The sequence below is a fragment of the Pseudopodoces humilis genome, chromosome 3 (genome assembly GCF_049639895.1).
Source record: "Pseudopodoces humilis isolate 2021_Gansu_Grassland_sample_001 chromosome 3, ASM4963989v1, whole genome shotgun sequence".
Classification (NCBI taxonomy): domain Eukaryota; kingdom Metazoa; phylum Chordata; class Aves; order Passeriformes; family Paridae; genus Pseudopodoces; species Pseudopodoces humilis.
In genome coordinates, this window is record NC_142202.1 from 83,130,911 (window position 1) to 83,147,006 (window position 16,096).

A 16,096-nucleotide genomic window follows, 5' to 3' on the forward strand; every position below is an offset into this window, starting at 1 on the left:
CAGAAACAACAGTAATAAAAGCCAAATGATTGCTGTTGAAACCTTTAAAATAAATAATCTATTTTGTTTTATCCTTGTATATAAGACAAGAAGAAAAAGAGTGAAATATCTAAACAGGCTCATATCTGTGCAAGCATGACATCTGCTAACTGCTGGTTTGATGTCTGCTATCCAACCACATATTAATGTTACTACTTTTGTTATTACTATTACTTTTTTATTTATACTTACATAAAGAAGAGCATAAAGATCTCTTTTAGGAACTCATTTCTCATTTAACTATTTTTTTTTTGCCACTAAAACCCACTAGAAATTATGTACTTTTTCTGAGGAAAGAATAGCACTTTATTACCAAATCCAAGAGCCAGAAAATAGTGTATGAGGCATCCCAAACGAGACAATTACTTTTACACCAGAAGCTTCTATGTCCCACTTTGAGAAAACTTAATACAGTAGCAGTTACTTAGGAAAAACTACCAAATAATAAATGCCTCCACAATGAAAACCAGGAAATTGCAAACAGATCCTTTACACTTCAGAAAGTTCGGGACAAGCCTGGGCTCCTAGAATCCTGTCTCAAAATTAAGAAGGTGATGATGTAGAAGAGGACGGGAGCACAGGCTTTTACCTTAGAATGTGCTCCCAAGCATATTGCAACGTATATTAGAGAGCAGTAATAGATAAATCAGGTTTATTTTTAGTATCTTCCCACATACTTTAAGAAGCATCCTGTCTTTCTTAATATTTAATGCTGCCTATCACCCAAATTTGTCTGGCATGTATAAAAAAATAAGACAATTTGACTTCGTTGAGAAATAGTTCTCAACAAGTGAGTTTCATGCATGGAAAATAACCTGTTACTCAAGTCAGAAGGCTTCCGATTCTTAAAACCACTGGACAGGACAGCTGAACATTCTTCAAGTCTAAGAAGATACATGAGTAATGGTGGAAGAAAATTCTGAATGGGTCAAAGGACCAGGATATATAAACAAGCCATGGAAGTCACAAACTTCACACTTTCTCATAAAATAAAAACCCACTCTCAAGAAAAACAGAAGAAAGAGAACCTGTCTGGACATTGATGGGACAGATGCAAACCAGAGAAAAATTCATCAGAATAAAGCAGGAGTTCAGATAGACACAGAAGATCAATGATACCTGAAACAACTCTTCCCCACATTTTCAAGGTAACCACAATCTCCATTTGATCACAAACAAAGCACCAGAGACTGATTAGAGATGATTATGACAATTAATAATTAAATTTCACTGTAAAGAGAAAAATAAAGAGATGAGTCTTGCAGGTAGAAAAGTCTGGCAGGTAGAAATTTTTCAAGTGTTCTACCTGAACAGAAACTCCACTCTCTCCTCCTAATTTGTACTATTCCAGTCAGAGATTTCTCAGTATGATTAAAAACAGAAACAAAAAAAGAGAGGAGGGGCTAACCTCCTACCACCATTTCAAAAGGTAGGTCTGTAACTCTACACTGATACACAAAAGTTGCATAATTCTGTACCACCCCAGAATCTCAGCTATCTTTAAGAAAATATGTAGGTCTACAACTCTTGCTTTGGTGAAGATAATTTTTTACATGTGAACTGAAAGAAGAACAAAGCAGTCTTCTGGAGTCCTCTGGTAGACAACTGTGAAGTTTATACTACTGCTGCTAACAGGTAGACCACATAGTTTTCTTTACTGTTATTAGGAAACCTATAGCCAAGAAACAGGAATGAAAATTGAGCAAATTCCTGCCACAACTGCACTGAAATACCTCAACAGCTCTGAAACTAGGGACTAGCAGCATTCCTTAAAAAGGAGATCCTCGAAAAGAAAATCCAATACTAGCCCTTGGCATCACTAACGTAATCACCAGGAGATTGAAATAAGAAAATAGGAAATAATAATACATTTCTCCCTTCTTCAGGAAAATATTTTTAAGTTTACCTATTATCTGTTGCATAAACATAGGGAAACTTTAAATTTCACATTGGAAAACAGAAATTACAATTTCCTTCCAATTCAGTATTAGTGAAGGAAGCAAAAAACAAGAGTTCCCACAATTTTTATCCAAGGTAATGATCAACAGTACTCTCCATTCCCACATGTTTAACATGCCTCCTACCTTAAATCATATTGAATTTGCCTACCATTCTGTATATTTTAAATGTGACTATCAATTAAAAAACACAGGAACTGCTGCAGACACAAATTTCTAATCACTGAACTCCTCCTCCACATCAGGAAAGAATTCCCATGTAAGAGAAATACTTTGTTAGTGCAAATTTCTGCATATTCAAACCATAACTTTGAACCATCACTGTAAAAAAGCAAATTCCAAACAGTTTTACTAATTTAACTTTAGATGAAATTTAATCTAGATGAAATAATAAAAATAGAGTACTTTCCACACTTCTAACAGTCCTGCCACTTCAAGTGAAGTAATCATGCAGGCCCTGTATATCCACATATCATAGTGATCAACTATTATCTCTGCTTCAGAATGATACCAAATGCAGCTTTAAAAAGAGTCCATTATAATTCCTAGGGATCTTTTTCACATTTCCATTAAACAGACTATACAATACAGCATAAAAAAATACGCGCATTAGATACACAGGACTGGACAAAAAACAGGTACGAATCACTACGCTCAAGAATGGCATTACCAGGAAGACAACAAATCAATCATTCAAGGAACACCCTTCCAGAAAGACCATTTTGTTTTTACTGGACAATAAAATAATAAAAATATTAAGAGGAAGCCCTTTTACCATAGAATGACAGACATATTTCTTCACAGTAACATCTGTTACACTAAATGAAAGGAAAGCAGTATCTTACCAGATGTGTGGAATCAAAATCAAAATTATGAACAACTGTCATACTGGAAAGTAATTTATTTCACTTAACTGTGTATTTATCTTTAGTCTGACTGATAGCCAACATAAGCAGGACAGCACCAGAAATGCCTGTGTAAATATATGTATACACACAGACACAAATTTAACTTACATATTTAAGCAGCACAGTGTCCATCAGACTGAGTTTAACTGGTGATAGAGCTAACGTCCATTTCACCCAGACTTCTCCTATTGTGCACATTTAAGGCAGGGATGGACAGAGGAGTCCTGCCCCTCCCCTGTGCCAGTCTTTGGGAAAACACTTCCAAAAACATTAAGTAAACAATTTTTGGTTGTTGCTTACATAGCCTTCAAAGGACTCTGTGAAATATACTCAGACATGTTATAGATACAGCTCTAGGCTCATGTATTAATAACCATCATCCAGCAATAGAAGCTGCAATATTTTCTACTCTGTACACTTTCATCCCTTTTTTTGTCCCCATTATACCTGTTTCACAAATCTGGCACTCTTATGCTTGTCTAGCCTTTGGATAATGGTGCTTCTAACATCATTAGGTTGATCTAATACACTACCTTTCCAGACTGCAGATTGCAAAAAAACTCATGTAAATATATATATATTTATAGATATTCTATGCCTGTACTTTTTCCATAAGTATCTCTAATAAGTACCTATCAAAAAACATCCAAAAGCCCTTTCCCTTTGCTTCAAATCAGTACCAATTTTACCAGCTCTCACTAAATCTGCCCAAGTATGACTGTCCCATTTGGACTTGGGCCATCCCCATAAATTTTTTGTCACCACCATCTACACTAGATTTTCTTCACATGTGGCTGCACTCTTAGGGTTTCTATAATCATAATCAGTCCTAAAATTAACATGTCCCCAAACAATGGGGAAACACAAAACCAACTGATAACTCAGTTCACCCATTAAGGAACACCAAAGCTTCAAACGGAGATGCTACCCAGTGTTGAGTTGCTCCTGTTGTTGGGAAAAGAATTCGTAAGCAAAAAAAGTGTGGATATTGCATATGAAATCCATCTTCTCTTAGCCACCTGTCCAGCCAGCATGTACTCAAGGTGCACATAGAAGACAGTGACTAGTCATCACCTTGGCACTTATTCACTGTCTGCACAAACCTCACTATAGTCTGTGGAGACTTCAGGAAAAAAATGGAGTGCCTGCATTTCACCACCAAATCCTTTAAAAGTATAAGGGAGGTAACATGACAGCTGTTATTAACCAGAGTTTCTGAACATCATAATTCCAGATTAATTATTCAAAACAACAAGCAGTATTTTGTTCGTACAGAACATCTATTCCAGAACATCTTGTAATGAAAAGCCAATATCCAACATCCTGCAGCAAGAGAAAATCTGCAAGAGGTTATGTTCTGTGTAATACAGGTACTGCAAATCTCCAATGCTAAACTTATTCTTGACTTGAAAAACTCTGCTTATGAGGAGTATCATCATGGTAATTTGGCAGAATTTACCAGACTACTGGTCTGTGCCATCAGTACATGTGCTCCTAGCAATTTTGCAAGACTACAGTAGTAGATTTTTTGATGTATCAATGAAACTATAAAGACTCAACAGTTAAAAATATTCCCATTTCAGGAGGCTTTTTGCATTATAATTAAAAGCTTTATAGTGACAAAAAAAAACCACCTCAAGACACTGAAACCGTATAACAATTAAAAAAAAAGAAAAAAGGGAAAAAAAGAAAAATAAAAAAAAGTCAGGGCTTTAAAAACGCAAAAGGTTTCTTTCAAATGTAGGTAATAAGGTTAATCATCCCCTTCGTATCACAATCATAAGCATTACCCCCCTCCTAAAATTAAACTCAGTCCCAAACCTTTACAGGAGCCTTTTAGGAGCGGGCGAAGACTCATTTCATGGTGAGGCCAAAGAATACAGGCTAGGCCGGGGCCTGGGAGCGGACTGAGGACAGAGCAATGCAGCCCTGGCCTCCCCTCTCACCCAGCGCTAACCCTGCCCGGCGCCCCCAGCCCACCGCCCGCCGAGCCACGACTGAGTCCTGCCGCTGCACCAAGCCCGGGCTGCTCTCGGCGCTGCCCCGACAAAGGAAAGAAACACCGCACTCCCAACGTCTCAGAACAGTAAAAGAAAGAAAGAAGGAAAAAAGAAAAATGAACCAAATCGCCCTCACTAAGCCCTCCCTCAAAAGCAGGTCTCTTTTCACCATACCTAACCACGGCAGCCACCCTTCCCCCACCACGAAGCCACCTCTCATTGTCGTCGCACCCAAAAGGGACCCATAACCCCCACCCCATATGAACTCACACGCCCGCCTCCCCCATTGCCTAGTTTGTGCCGTGCCCCTCTACTGCTCGCCAGAGGGGAAACGCAGCTCGCGGGCCACATTTCCCTCCTCGCAGCCCTGCACGCACCTTCCAGAAACAAGCTGTCTCTGCAGCCACCGCCGCCGCCGCCACCGGCCATCTTCCCGCTGCCGCGCAGCGCTCCCTCACTCCATCGCCCAGCGCGGCGGCGGGGCCCGGCCCTTCCCCCGGCCTGCCCACCCCCACTGCGGAAGGCTGGGTGGCTGACCCGCAACGGCGGCAACACCGCCGAGGCCCGGCCCTTTCCCGCTGCCGGGCCGCGCTGCCTTCCGGCCCCCGCGCAGGAGGAAGCGGCGACAGCGCGCCCGCTCCTCCCTCAGCGCGCCCGCCGCCGGCAGCCCCGAGCGGCTGCAGCCGGGCCCGTTGGCGCCCGTTGGGCAGGCGGGCCCAGCCGGGACTCCACCGCACGCGCCCGGGAGCGCGGGAGGACGAGGGCCCACAGCGGAGCGGAGCGCGCCGCCGCCCCTCCGCTCCGTGAACGGCGCTGTCCTGGCCGACCTGCGGCGCTCCCGCCGCGGGGGCCGCGGCTTTCTCGGCCCCGGGACGATAAAATGGCCGCAGTAGCGCTGCGCCCCGCAGTACCTCGGGCTCTCCCGCTCCCTCCTCGATCAGCCTGGAGGCAGCAGCTTCTGGGAGACGAGGAGGTGGCTCGGATAAAATGAATGAAGTTAGAGGAATGCGGGAGTCCATGGCGGAGAGCTGGGGCCCGCCGGCCTCTCGCCTCGCTCAAGTTCGGGGAAAAGGTCTTCGCTAGATTCAAAGATTCCTATTAATCTTAAAATCTTCTGTGGCCTGATCATATTCGAATCCAAAAGTTGGGTTTTGCAAAATGTACAGCGTTGCCACGCCAACTAGAGTGAAACTGCAAGTCATGGCCTCAGGTACATTTGACTTTTAGCATGTATGATTTTACGTTTTAAAAAGCTTTCTCGTGAAGCCGAAATACACAGAACATGCATCCTTTAAAAACTAGAAGATAGTTTATGACAGTCTAGGGAAAGCGAGATCCTCCTTTCTTCGACAGGTTCTTTAATCTGGGATTTTATCCCCCTTCCCCCCAGTTTACTGCGGATTTGGGGAATTCTAATTTCTGAGGTACCTGGTTCCTATAATTTCTAATCCCTGAAAAGCGAGCTTCCAAAAATGCTCGAACTGAAGAGTTTGTAGACTAAAGTCCTAAATTAGGTAAATGAAAGCACGTAGTGTATATGAAGATTAAAGGCTAGAAAGAGAAAAATTGTTGTTTTCCTTTAAGTTTTCTTAATTTGTTATTTTTGTTCCTGAATGCACCTAACGTGTTTAAAATACTTTTGAGAGTGCTCCATTTTTATGCAATCGAGAGGCAAAAAGGAGTCTGGAAGACGACAGGAGATGTCAGACTGCTCCCCAAGTACTTCATCACACCACCAGAGCTAGCAAGTACTTAGAAAGAATCCCAAAAGCTGGAACAGTGCTGGCAAACCTACAAATCTCAATATTCAAAATCTCCTTAGGAAAAAGGCTTCCTGAAAGGGAGATCACAAAATACCCTTGTTTCATGAGTAACGAGATTAACAGGAAACAATTAGGAGAAATTGGTCCCAGCTAATTACAGGGAAACCAGAAAATCATACTTTCAATAGAAACCTAATAGTTAAAAAAAAAAAAAAAAAAGAAGAAAATGTAGAATCTGATTTTCAAAAATACCCTATTGTATCTCAGAGGAGCATTGTCCAGTTAGAGGGTTTACAGCATTATGCTGTAAATAATAATTATGCTGAGATTACAGCATTAATCCACAAAAACAAATTCTTATTGACAGTTGAGACTAGACTGATCCAGTTCTACACAATTCTTCACAACTTTTTTGAAAACTAAGGATTATAATTTAAAATTGTTAATTATTTAAATAAATGGTTGATGCACAGTAGTGGATTTATCAAGGCATCAAATATAGCTTTGGAGTTTTAGTGAACTGAGGTACAGTATTGATTAAAATACCCTTTTAAAATAGAAAGTTTAAGGGAATAAACTATCAGTGTTAATCTAGATGCATGGTTGGTTTTAGACTTGTTGATTGATAATTTAACATATACTTTTTAATGGGGAAGAGGTGCCCAAAATTACATCTCATTGCACTGTTCTTTTTTCCTTTATTTTGAAGTTCTCTAAGGATGCAAGAGGTAGAATGTAGTCAAAACTCTTACTAATTAAACTTTTATTAGTAGTCTATTCTCAGCCTTAGAGTGGTTTGTTTTTTCATTTGAGAAGTATTTGTGAGAGAATGCAATACTGAGAGCACTCAAGTCTTACAGAATCTTTTCAGATCCTCTTAACTTTGCGTGGAACCAGAGGATTTTCTTCATGTATAAGAAGTAACAGAATGAAAAATGAGATAAATTAGTATCCTCCTTCCTGCTGAGGGACATCTTACAGAATTTACTGAGTTTTCTTTTTCTCTGAAGGAAAACTTCTGTTGTGTTCACAGAATAAGAGCCCATGGATGTCATGCAGCAGGTCATTGCTTCCTGGCCTTTAGTAGCCCCTAGAAGTTGACCAGTCCCATTGTGGGTAGTTGAGAATTACAGGACAGTGTAATATCCAGAATGGATAAACACTTCTCTGTGTGCAGCTCTGTTGGCACAGCTCTGTGTAGGGGGGAAAGCTGATTCCTACATTAGGCCATGATAAAGAATTTTTGTCTCACCTTAGAAATCTATTTTTTCCTTTTCTTCCCACAATCAAAAAGTTATTATTAATGAATCTGTCTTAGATGATTTAGTGCTGAAAATTACAGAAACAGAGAAGTATTTTTTTCTTTGTGTTTCTGATTCTTTCCAGTTACTTCTTGTTTCATCTATGTTTTTGTAAGGTTAGCCAAGAAAATGGGGCTAGCTATTCCCTAGAAACACTAGTTCCTTACTTAAGGAATAAAATGGAATTGGGATTGCAGTTTTGCAGCTTCTGTTGTGGTAATGTACATTACTTAGTTTTGTGTACTGGTATATAATTGCATATAGACATTTAAGGGAATTTATAGGCACCCTGAATATTGTTTTGTTATTTACAACCCATGAACCTGCTCTGTAGACTATAAATAACTTTTATTTAACACTCCCATCTTTCAGGAAGTAAGTGTTCTGGGGTGAAGTTAATTTTCACTGTTTTCCATTGCTGTTCTTATGTTTCTTTAGCATATTAATGAAACACCGTCTGTATTCTCAGTTTTTAAAAAGTAACTCTTTTGTTGCTGTCCTCATGACCTGCTGCCTAGTTTTTTTCCTTTGCAGTTTCAAAGCAAAATCAGATTTATTTATTGAAATGCAACATCTTTTTCTTGTTATTAAAGTTATTGCTTTAATTGTAGGGTTTCTTTTATATTATTCCAGGACAGCTGGCATACTGTAGGTAGCTCTTCAGGAATGTTCCCAAAGGGAAAAATACTATTCATCTGTGTGCTAGGACTTAGAGTGATACATCAGGATATGGAAAAGGTTTTTTGTTTAACTGTGGTATCAAAGATAGATTGTCAAGTAGGTAGGAAATAACTAAGAACTGCTTAAGATCATTGGGGTTTTGTCTAAACTATTTTCTTAATTCCTTCCTTGAAGGAGACCTGTTTTTTGAATTTGACTAACTTACCTCAAAACTCAACATTGTGCTGTTGGAAAGTAACCATAATAAACAAATACCTTTTAGGTTTTTTGCTACTGTTATAGGTATTTTAAAATTTAAAATGGCCATTATTCATTTAAGTATCTTTTGTATTTGGTCATTACTGCATTAGAATTATTCAAAGAGAAACTTTTTTGCTTTAATCACAAGTTACTGTGATGTGCTAAACTGTGATGGGCTAAAAAAAGTAACAACTGATTAAACATCAGTTTTATAGGTATAAGAGTGATTGAGGGATATGTCAACATTGTTATCTACAACATAGCATTAAGTATTACTTTTGGAAATAAAAATTTCTTTTTGCATTGTTGGGCTACATTTGGGAGATCATTTTTTACAGAGAAAAAAAAACTTAGAGAATTTGTTGAACAGTCCAGAACCATTACATCATTTACATCTCTTAAATAGAAAAATAATTATGATCAATGAGGAAAAATATAACATTATAAAAGAGAATGCTTTCAAATATATGCATGAAATTATGCTATAGAAGAAATATCCAGTTATAAATCAAATATAAAATATTCTATTGGGAAAATAGGGGATAGTCTTGCATATTTTAATTACTTCCTAGTGATGTACATCGGGTAAATGTACATTAAATCTTTGAGGCAATGATTCATCTTTAACTAACGGAAGGCTAAAATGTTGATAGTTTTCTAAGTTAAAAGGGGAGCATCTAAAAGGCTCAAGAAAAATACATTAAAGGTATATAGGATATACTTTCCAGTGTATATTCAAAATGTCTAACTTGCTTTATCATATTTTGCTCAAAGTTTCCTGTAGCAACAGTGTTGTTAATCTGAAATAAACTTTTATTTCTTTCTATTATTTTTATGGTGAAGGTCTAAGGAAATATGGTTTTGCCTACAGATTAATGAAATACATTTATTGATTGCATTTCAACTTTAAGATTAAGCAACAGCATAAATTTTTTCTTTGTCTTTCAGTGTAACTCTTTCATTATTTTACTGATAAGAGCAGAAGTTCTAACTGATTTAAAGAAGGAAAAATAGAAAATGTTTCATTTTTCATCATAAATAGTATGGCATAACCACAATAGTCTTTCACCTACTAACAAAAAAAAAAATTATCTACAGCACAAAATGCTAAAATCAAAGACTATGTAATGAGGAAAATAAAATAATAGAATTTTTTGCTACAATAAAAGTTAAGCACAAATAATAAAAGCACAAGACTCAGACTGTTACTTAAGGCATGTCAGGAATCCAAAAACATCTAGCATACAAAACATACTATGCATTTATGCACAGGGTCAGATCCTGTCTCTCTAATCTCTTGCTTTTCAAATCAATGGGAAATATGCCTTAAGTCAACTTCCAAAGTATGTTTAAACACGTTTAACAGATACTGAAACTTCTTTTGTATGAAGTTATATAGAAGTCATTCTGACTATCACACGTGGAGAGAAATACAGGTTCTTAATTGTCACCTAGCGAAACTTGCAGGTGGCCTTTCTTTAAAATGGTCTCACCATTAGAAAGAGAAACTGTTTTGTAGCTGATTCTTTGGAGATCCTTTGTCAATAACCATTAGCTTTAAGAATTTTGTTACTAGAGATGGCTTGTTTAAACAAATGTGTGAAATAAATAGAAAATATCTAATTGATACTGTTTCAGCAGGCTCTTAGAGGGGGATCACGTTTTTCTTGCTTGTTTCATTAGTTGCCTATGTGTCCAGAGCTTTAAGAATACTTGTGCTTCAAAGCAATTAAGGCAATCTTTTAGGAAAAGTTGTTCCATGTTTCAAATGGGAAACTTTTATATATATTGGAAGCATGTTTCTAAAAATAAACTACATCAAGGGCTCATAACGTGGCGGATATTAATCTGTATACATACAAGCAAAAATACATTCCAAAGCAAAGAAAAAGGTCTGTCCCAGCTGGCAGCAGTGTGATGCCAAGACCGGTCCAGCTGGAGAGGTGCATGGCAAAAAATAAAGGGATGGGAACAACAAGAATGATCTGGGAAACAAAAAAAAGGGAAGAAACCATGCACGGGTCAAGGGTTGAATCTCAAAGACTACCCCAGGGATTGATCCTCGAGGACCCAGGAATAAGGAGGGTATAACAATATATAGGATGGGTTTGAGGGTGCAGGATCCAATCAGTAGCAGGGATAAGAAACATAACCATGTAAAGGGTAACCAGCCAATCATGTATCAAAACCAGGAACACAACCTTATTTGTAACAAACTGATTAATATGCTAACTCCCATGAAGCAACTTCTTTCTCTCCTCTCGCCCTAAAGTTAAGATGTTCTCCCTCCTAGCATGGTGTTTCCCAGGGCCAGAGGTTGATGCTCTGTGCTTATGCAAGTGGAGGCACTTTATTGTCCAACCCAACCAGACCCATTCCAAAAAAGGTCAAGTTTCTGTACCTATGAAGATGACCCATAGGGCTGTAGCAGTCATAATGAAAGCAGAGGTAAAAATATCACAGCATCCTCCCTGTTCTCAATTTGAATGACTACTGCTCGTGCTGCTCGTTTGTTTGCAACAAGTTTGTTGCTTGCAAATTCCCCTTCTAATCAGAACTTCTGAAACCTCTTACCTAATATACATAGGAGATCAGAGATCTGGACTGTGGAGATGGATGTGCTCCTGTCAGTGCACTGGTTAAGTGCTGTACTGGCCCTATCCCATCTGGGAAGTGGAGCCAGTTAAAGCATATGTACCAATAGCTACTGCAAATAATAGAATCCACATAATGCAGGATTTGAAAGATGTAAAGAGATAATTTCATTTGTCCTTCTGCCTAGAGTTATAACTTAAAATGTCACCAGTATATGCCCTTAAAAATCTCAGTTTAAGACTGATCTTCAGTCTCCACAGATAGTACACTAGAATGGGAGGAGTGGGGGGTGTCCATATTAACCTAAACAATCTTTTCTAGAAACAGGTTTCTTCTTCAGTTAGAATTCACTGTGCACTTTTTTAGTAACCTCTCTATACTGTAAGATTGTAGATACTGCTGGGTATCTCAGACTTTTCTATAGATCCTTCAGTCTTTCATTTACTATTTTCAATCTCCCTGGGGTCTCTTTAACTTGTCTGGTGGGGCATTCAAAATGGAATGCAGTACTAGTGTAGCTCTCTCCAAAACTGAAAAGAGTGGAATGAGTCTTCTGACATATTGCAATTCCTTCAATATATCCTAAAATATTTTTCAAAAAAAACACAGATCATGGTCAGTCTGTAATCCAGTATAAATCGTCCATCCTTTTCTGTATTGTTCCCTAGCAGCTATATCTCAATTTGTATTACTTAATTTTATTTCTCCATCTAAAGTGTCTGATTTTCTACATTTCTTTGCTGCATATCATCTTGATGGTTTAAGTAATTTCTTTTAATTCTAATCCTGTCCTTAACCCCTTGTTAGGTGTTTGCAGTACTTGTGGTCTGTCAGTGAAAGTAATAGAAATACAGCTAGGATAAATCTGTGTATGATAAGCCTGTGTAGGATCAAGTGTCTCTCTCAGACTGTCAGGGAAGCACAAAAGTGCGTTTTTCCAGCCTATTTCCTGGTTCAGTTTTAAGAAGTCATACACAATGATTAATATCGTACTGGAGTCAGTATCACTTGCTTTCTCTCCCTATTGATCCTGTGTGCCAGCTATTCCAGTGAAGATGGACAGAGCAGTAGCATGTCATTAGAGCTTTTCGGTGATTCTCAGGAGACTGGAATACAAGTCCCAGAGATCTGTAAGAAGACATTCACATCTGTGTAGAAGTCCAGAATGCTTTGATCTTCTCAGTGTTTTTCCTCGAGATGAGAATAGCCTTCTGAGACATTTCCCTCTGTTAGAAGGATACGGATGTCCACTGCTATTTTTGAAGATGTCATTTACGTTCTTAATTAAGTTATATCCTAACAGCACCAATCCACATGAAATACTGTTATACATGCATTAATTGTCAAATGCCAGAAGGTGTGCTTGGAAGGCTCACACAAGATAAAGTTTTCTCCAGAATTAAAACTCAATTAGCCCCTGTATAAACCATATGAAGTAAGAGATGAGAAATATTTGTGGCATAGAGTGTGGACCTGATGGAGTCTGTAGAGAACCTTGATTGATCTAAGCAATATGAGCCCTGAGACAGAGGTTAAAGAAATTAAGAATTACCTATGTGTGCCCAAAGTTATACTTGAAGTGTATCTTAGTGGGAGGGGATGTTCTAACTCTCAGTGACTTGTGAGATCTGTGGTATTTGTTAACAAGCTGTACCAATTTGTAAAGTGGCCTATCAAAGCATTTGTTTGAACTTTAAAGATTCTCCAAGTCTTTATGCTCTTTGATAAATGACGATGTCAGTCATTAAATGTCTGTCTTTGATTCATTCCAGGCGTATGTAATCCTTATCATTAGCTGCCTGTATAAAAACAAGATGAATCTGGTTGCCATTGGTGTGTTATTCCTAATGGGTACCATTAGGTCATGTTCAAGGAGATGTAGCTGTTAGAAGTCGGAGGTCCAGAAGCTAACAGATAGTTGGGGTCAAAGAATGGCTGCTACTACTGTGAGTCCTGTCACGAATTGTTGGAGCCCCCTATAATAACACAGTCATTCACATTAAAATATCACTATTACTGCTGTTGGTTTCATCTAAAACTAAGGGAACTTAACTACTACAAGCATAACTGTTATGTGACTGGCCTGCAGACTTTTACAGGAGTGGTTTATGCTGTGTTTGGTGTTATTGTCCATTTTATGCTAAAAATGCTTGAGAGTTGCTTGAGGAGTTATTTGTCTTTTCTAGGAGCCTGAGGTCCACATCAGCTTGCAAGCATATTGTGAACATATGTAAGCATATTACGCAAATTGTTTAGTGCTCAGAAGAAAGATAATGTTCCTTTTAATATTATGAAGACATTAATCTCCATTTTTTTTTGAGAAAACCCCATAACTTGTGATTAAATTTGCTTATTTTAATACATGGGACTCTGTAAATTTGTAAGTAAATAACCTAGATCACAAGCACTGTTTTCTTTACTTTCAAACAAAATAAAGATAGAAAAACTAAACAGTTGCCATCAGTTTGAAGATATATGTACTTTGACCTAGGGTCTATGATTGCTAAAACAATGTGAAACTTTTAACAGACTGTTTAAATTATGGTTACCATATGAGGACATTAAAGTGGAGCTGACCTATTATTAATGTCTGCGCTGTTTGCTGCCTGGTAGTACAGAAATTGAATGTATTAGTTTTCAGCATAGAAAAGTTTTAAAGTGCTGTATCAGTTTTCATCATAAAAATTCCAGATCTTGTACCACCCATAAAGATGAATAAAGATTGTAATCGTTCTAGGGAAAATTTAGCAAGTTAAATATAATCTTCTTAAGAATAGATAATATAATTTAAAGAAAAGAAAACTAAATCTTATTCATGACCCACAACCCATGATTTTCCTTACAAAAGGAAATTCCTTACATTGAAATCATCCACATGATACTTGAAATGTCCTGTGAAGAAATTCAGTGTTGTAGAATGTTTCTAGTTTGTATAATGCATGAAATTTTGTTTTCATATAGCAGAAAATTTTAAGATGTCTTAGAACAATATATATGCTATCTAGTCTCATTTGTAGGATTGATTAACAATATTTTCATAATTTGGGGGTATTTTGAGTTATATTACTATCCTAATTAGTTTATTTTACAGCAACCTGTCAGCTACCATTTTCTGCTCCCCAACAGACAGGCTCAACCTTGTTTTCAGAATCTCTTTATCCACTTTCCTCCCTGTGGCTCCTGCACTAAATGCAATCCTTCAACTTCTGTCATTGCTTATTCATCCCTCAGTCTCCCCTAAAATCCTTTCCTCTGTCTCTTTCCTTTCATTCAGTTTGTTTTCAGCTTCTTTCCACCTAATCTCTCCATACCAAAATCCCTCCCATGCTTCCAACAGAGACTTCTCCAATCCTTTTTGTCCCACAATTGCCACCTCATTCTTGTCTTTTGTTGTGGTTCCCTCCCACTGCTGCTTCTGCTATATTAGTTTGTTAGGATCCATGATCCATATTCAATAATGGAGGATAGTGTTATCTGAGATTTAGCTAGATGATTTAAAAGAAAATCTTGCCCTTATTTCTTGAGAATATTTTCCTCAATGCCATGACTCAGTTTGGTAATAAAACACATTCTTCTCTTATTTATTAGCTAACACTTGTAATTCTGTTTTTAAAAATGTTTCATACATACATGTAAGACTGAAATAGCATGCAAAACAAATTTCATACTCAGTGCAAAGAAGCTCAACCAAAACATAATTAATGCAACACAATGTTTGAGATTTTAAGCCAACAAAAGCCAGACCATTTAGAGCTAAGGTTCCCATAGCAACCTTATTCTGTCTCCTCCTGTGTCTGTGTGATAGGGTCTTTTTTTTTACATGACCACATATTGCTAGAGAATGGACTGTATTATTCCATAAATAGAACATCAGTTTAATAGGTGAGTTAACTGCATAAGGTTTTGTCAAATTCTGTGTCTTCAAAGGAAGTTATATCATTGTGGCTTGTAGAGCTGCTGTACATATATAAATACTAGAAAAAAATTTATGTAAGCTGCAACATGTTGTTACAACATCATTAATATAAATCCTGCCTGTAAGTGAATTTTTGGCATGTTTTTAGTTTCCCAGTTATCTATTTGCCTGTGTATAATGGCTAAATAATTATGGGAAGAAAATAGTTGGTATTTCTTAAAAAATAATACAAGAAGACTCGTCAGTTATAAGTAATTATATTTCAGGGTAGGGAGCTACATAGAAGCATGTAGGAATTCAAAAGGGGCACACTTCAGGGCTTGAAATCATTGTATTTAACTGTAAACACTTATAAAAAGGGGGCCAAAGTTATATGTACACCTCACAATTTCTCTACAATTTAGCAAGGTGGAAGCGTGTCTCCAAAGAGTGATTCAGTCCTCCTGAGATGTGATGTGCCCTCTGCCTGTCTTACTCCACTGACTGTACAGTAGGCCCAGAGAAACCATCAAGATTCTTTCCTTGCCTAATTTGTTGCTTCCAGAAGGACAAATCCAAGCTGTTTTGTCCAACAAACAGGAGTGAGATTTTCAGATAATTCTGTGTACCTAATGTGTCATATGAGTTAGATTCGGGAGTCTCCCCAGACTGCACTGATAGCAATGTCTAATCAGTGATTTCACATTCACTTGACA

At 37.8% G+C, this 16,096-nt stretch overlaps 1 protein-coding gene across 7 annotated transcripts in view; it reads right to left on the reverse strand.

Annotated features, from left to right (window-relative positions):
* Positions 1-5,464, reverse strand: part of SENP6 (SUMO specific peptidase 6) — a 73,276-nt gene extending 67,812 nt beyond the window's left edge. For 3 of the 7 annotated variants that reach the window (XM_088052909.1, XM_088052905.1, XM_088052904.1), the window contains exon 1: positions 5,283-5,459. In XM_088052909.1, the coding sequence (XP_087909035.1) occupies positions 5,283-5,334 (52 nt within the window). In that variant the 5' untranslated portion in view covers positions 5,335-5,459. Of the gene's footprint in view, positions 1-5,282 lie in introns of all 7 variants that reach the window. The other 4 variants (XM_088052903.1, XM_088052906.1, XM_088052907.1 and 1 more) reach the window with 4 other exon arrangements.
* Positions 5,465-16,096: the final 10,632 nt, after the last annotated feature.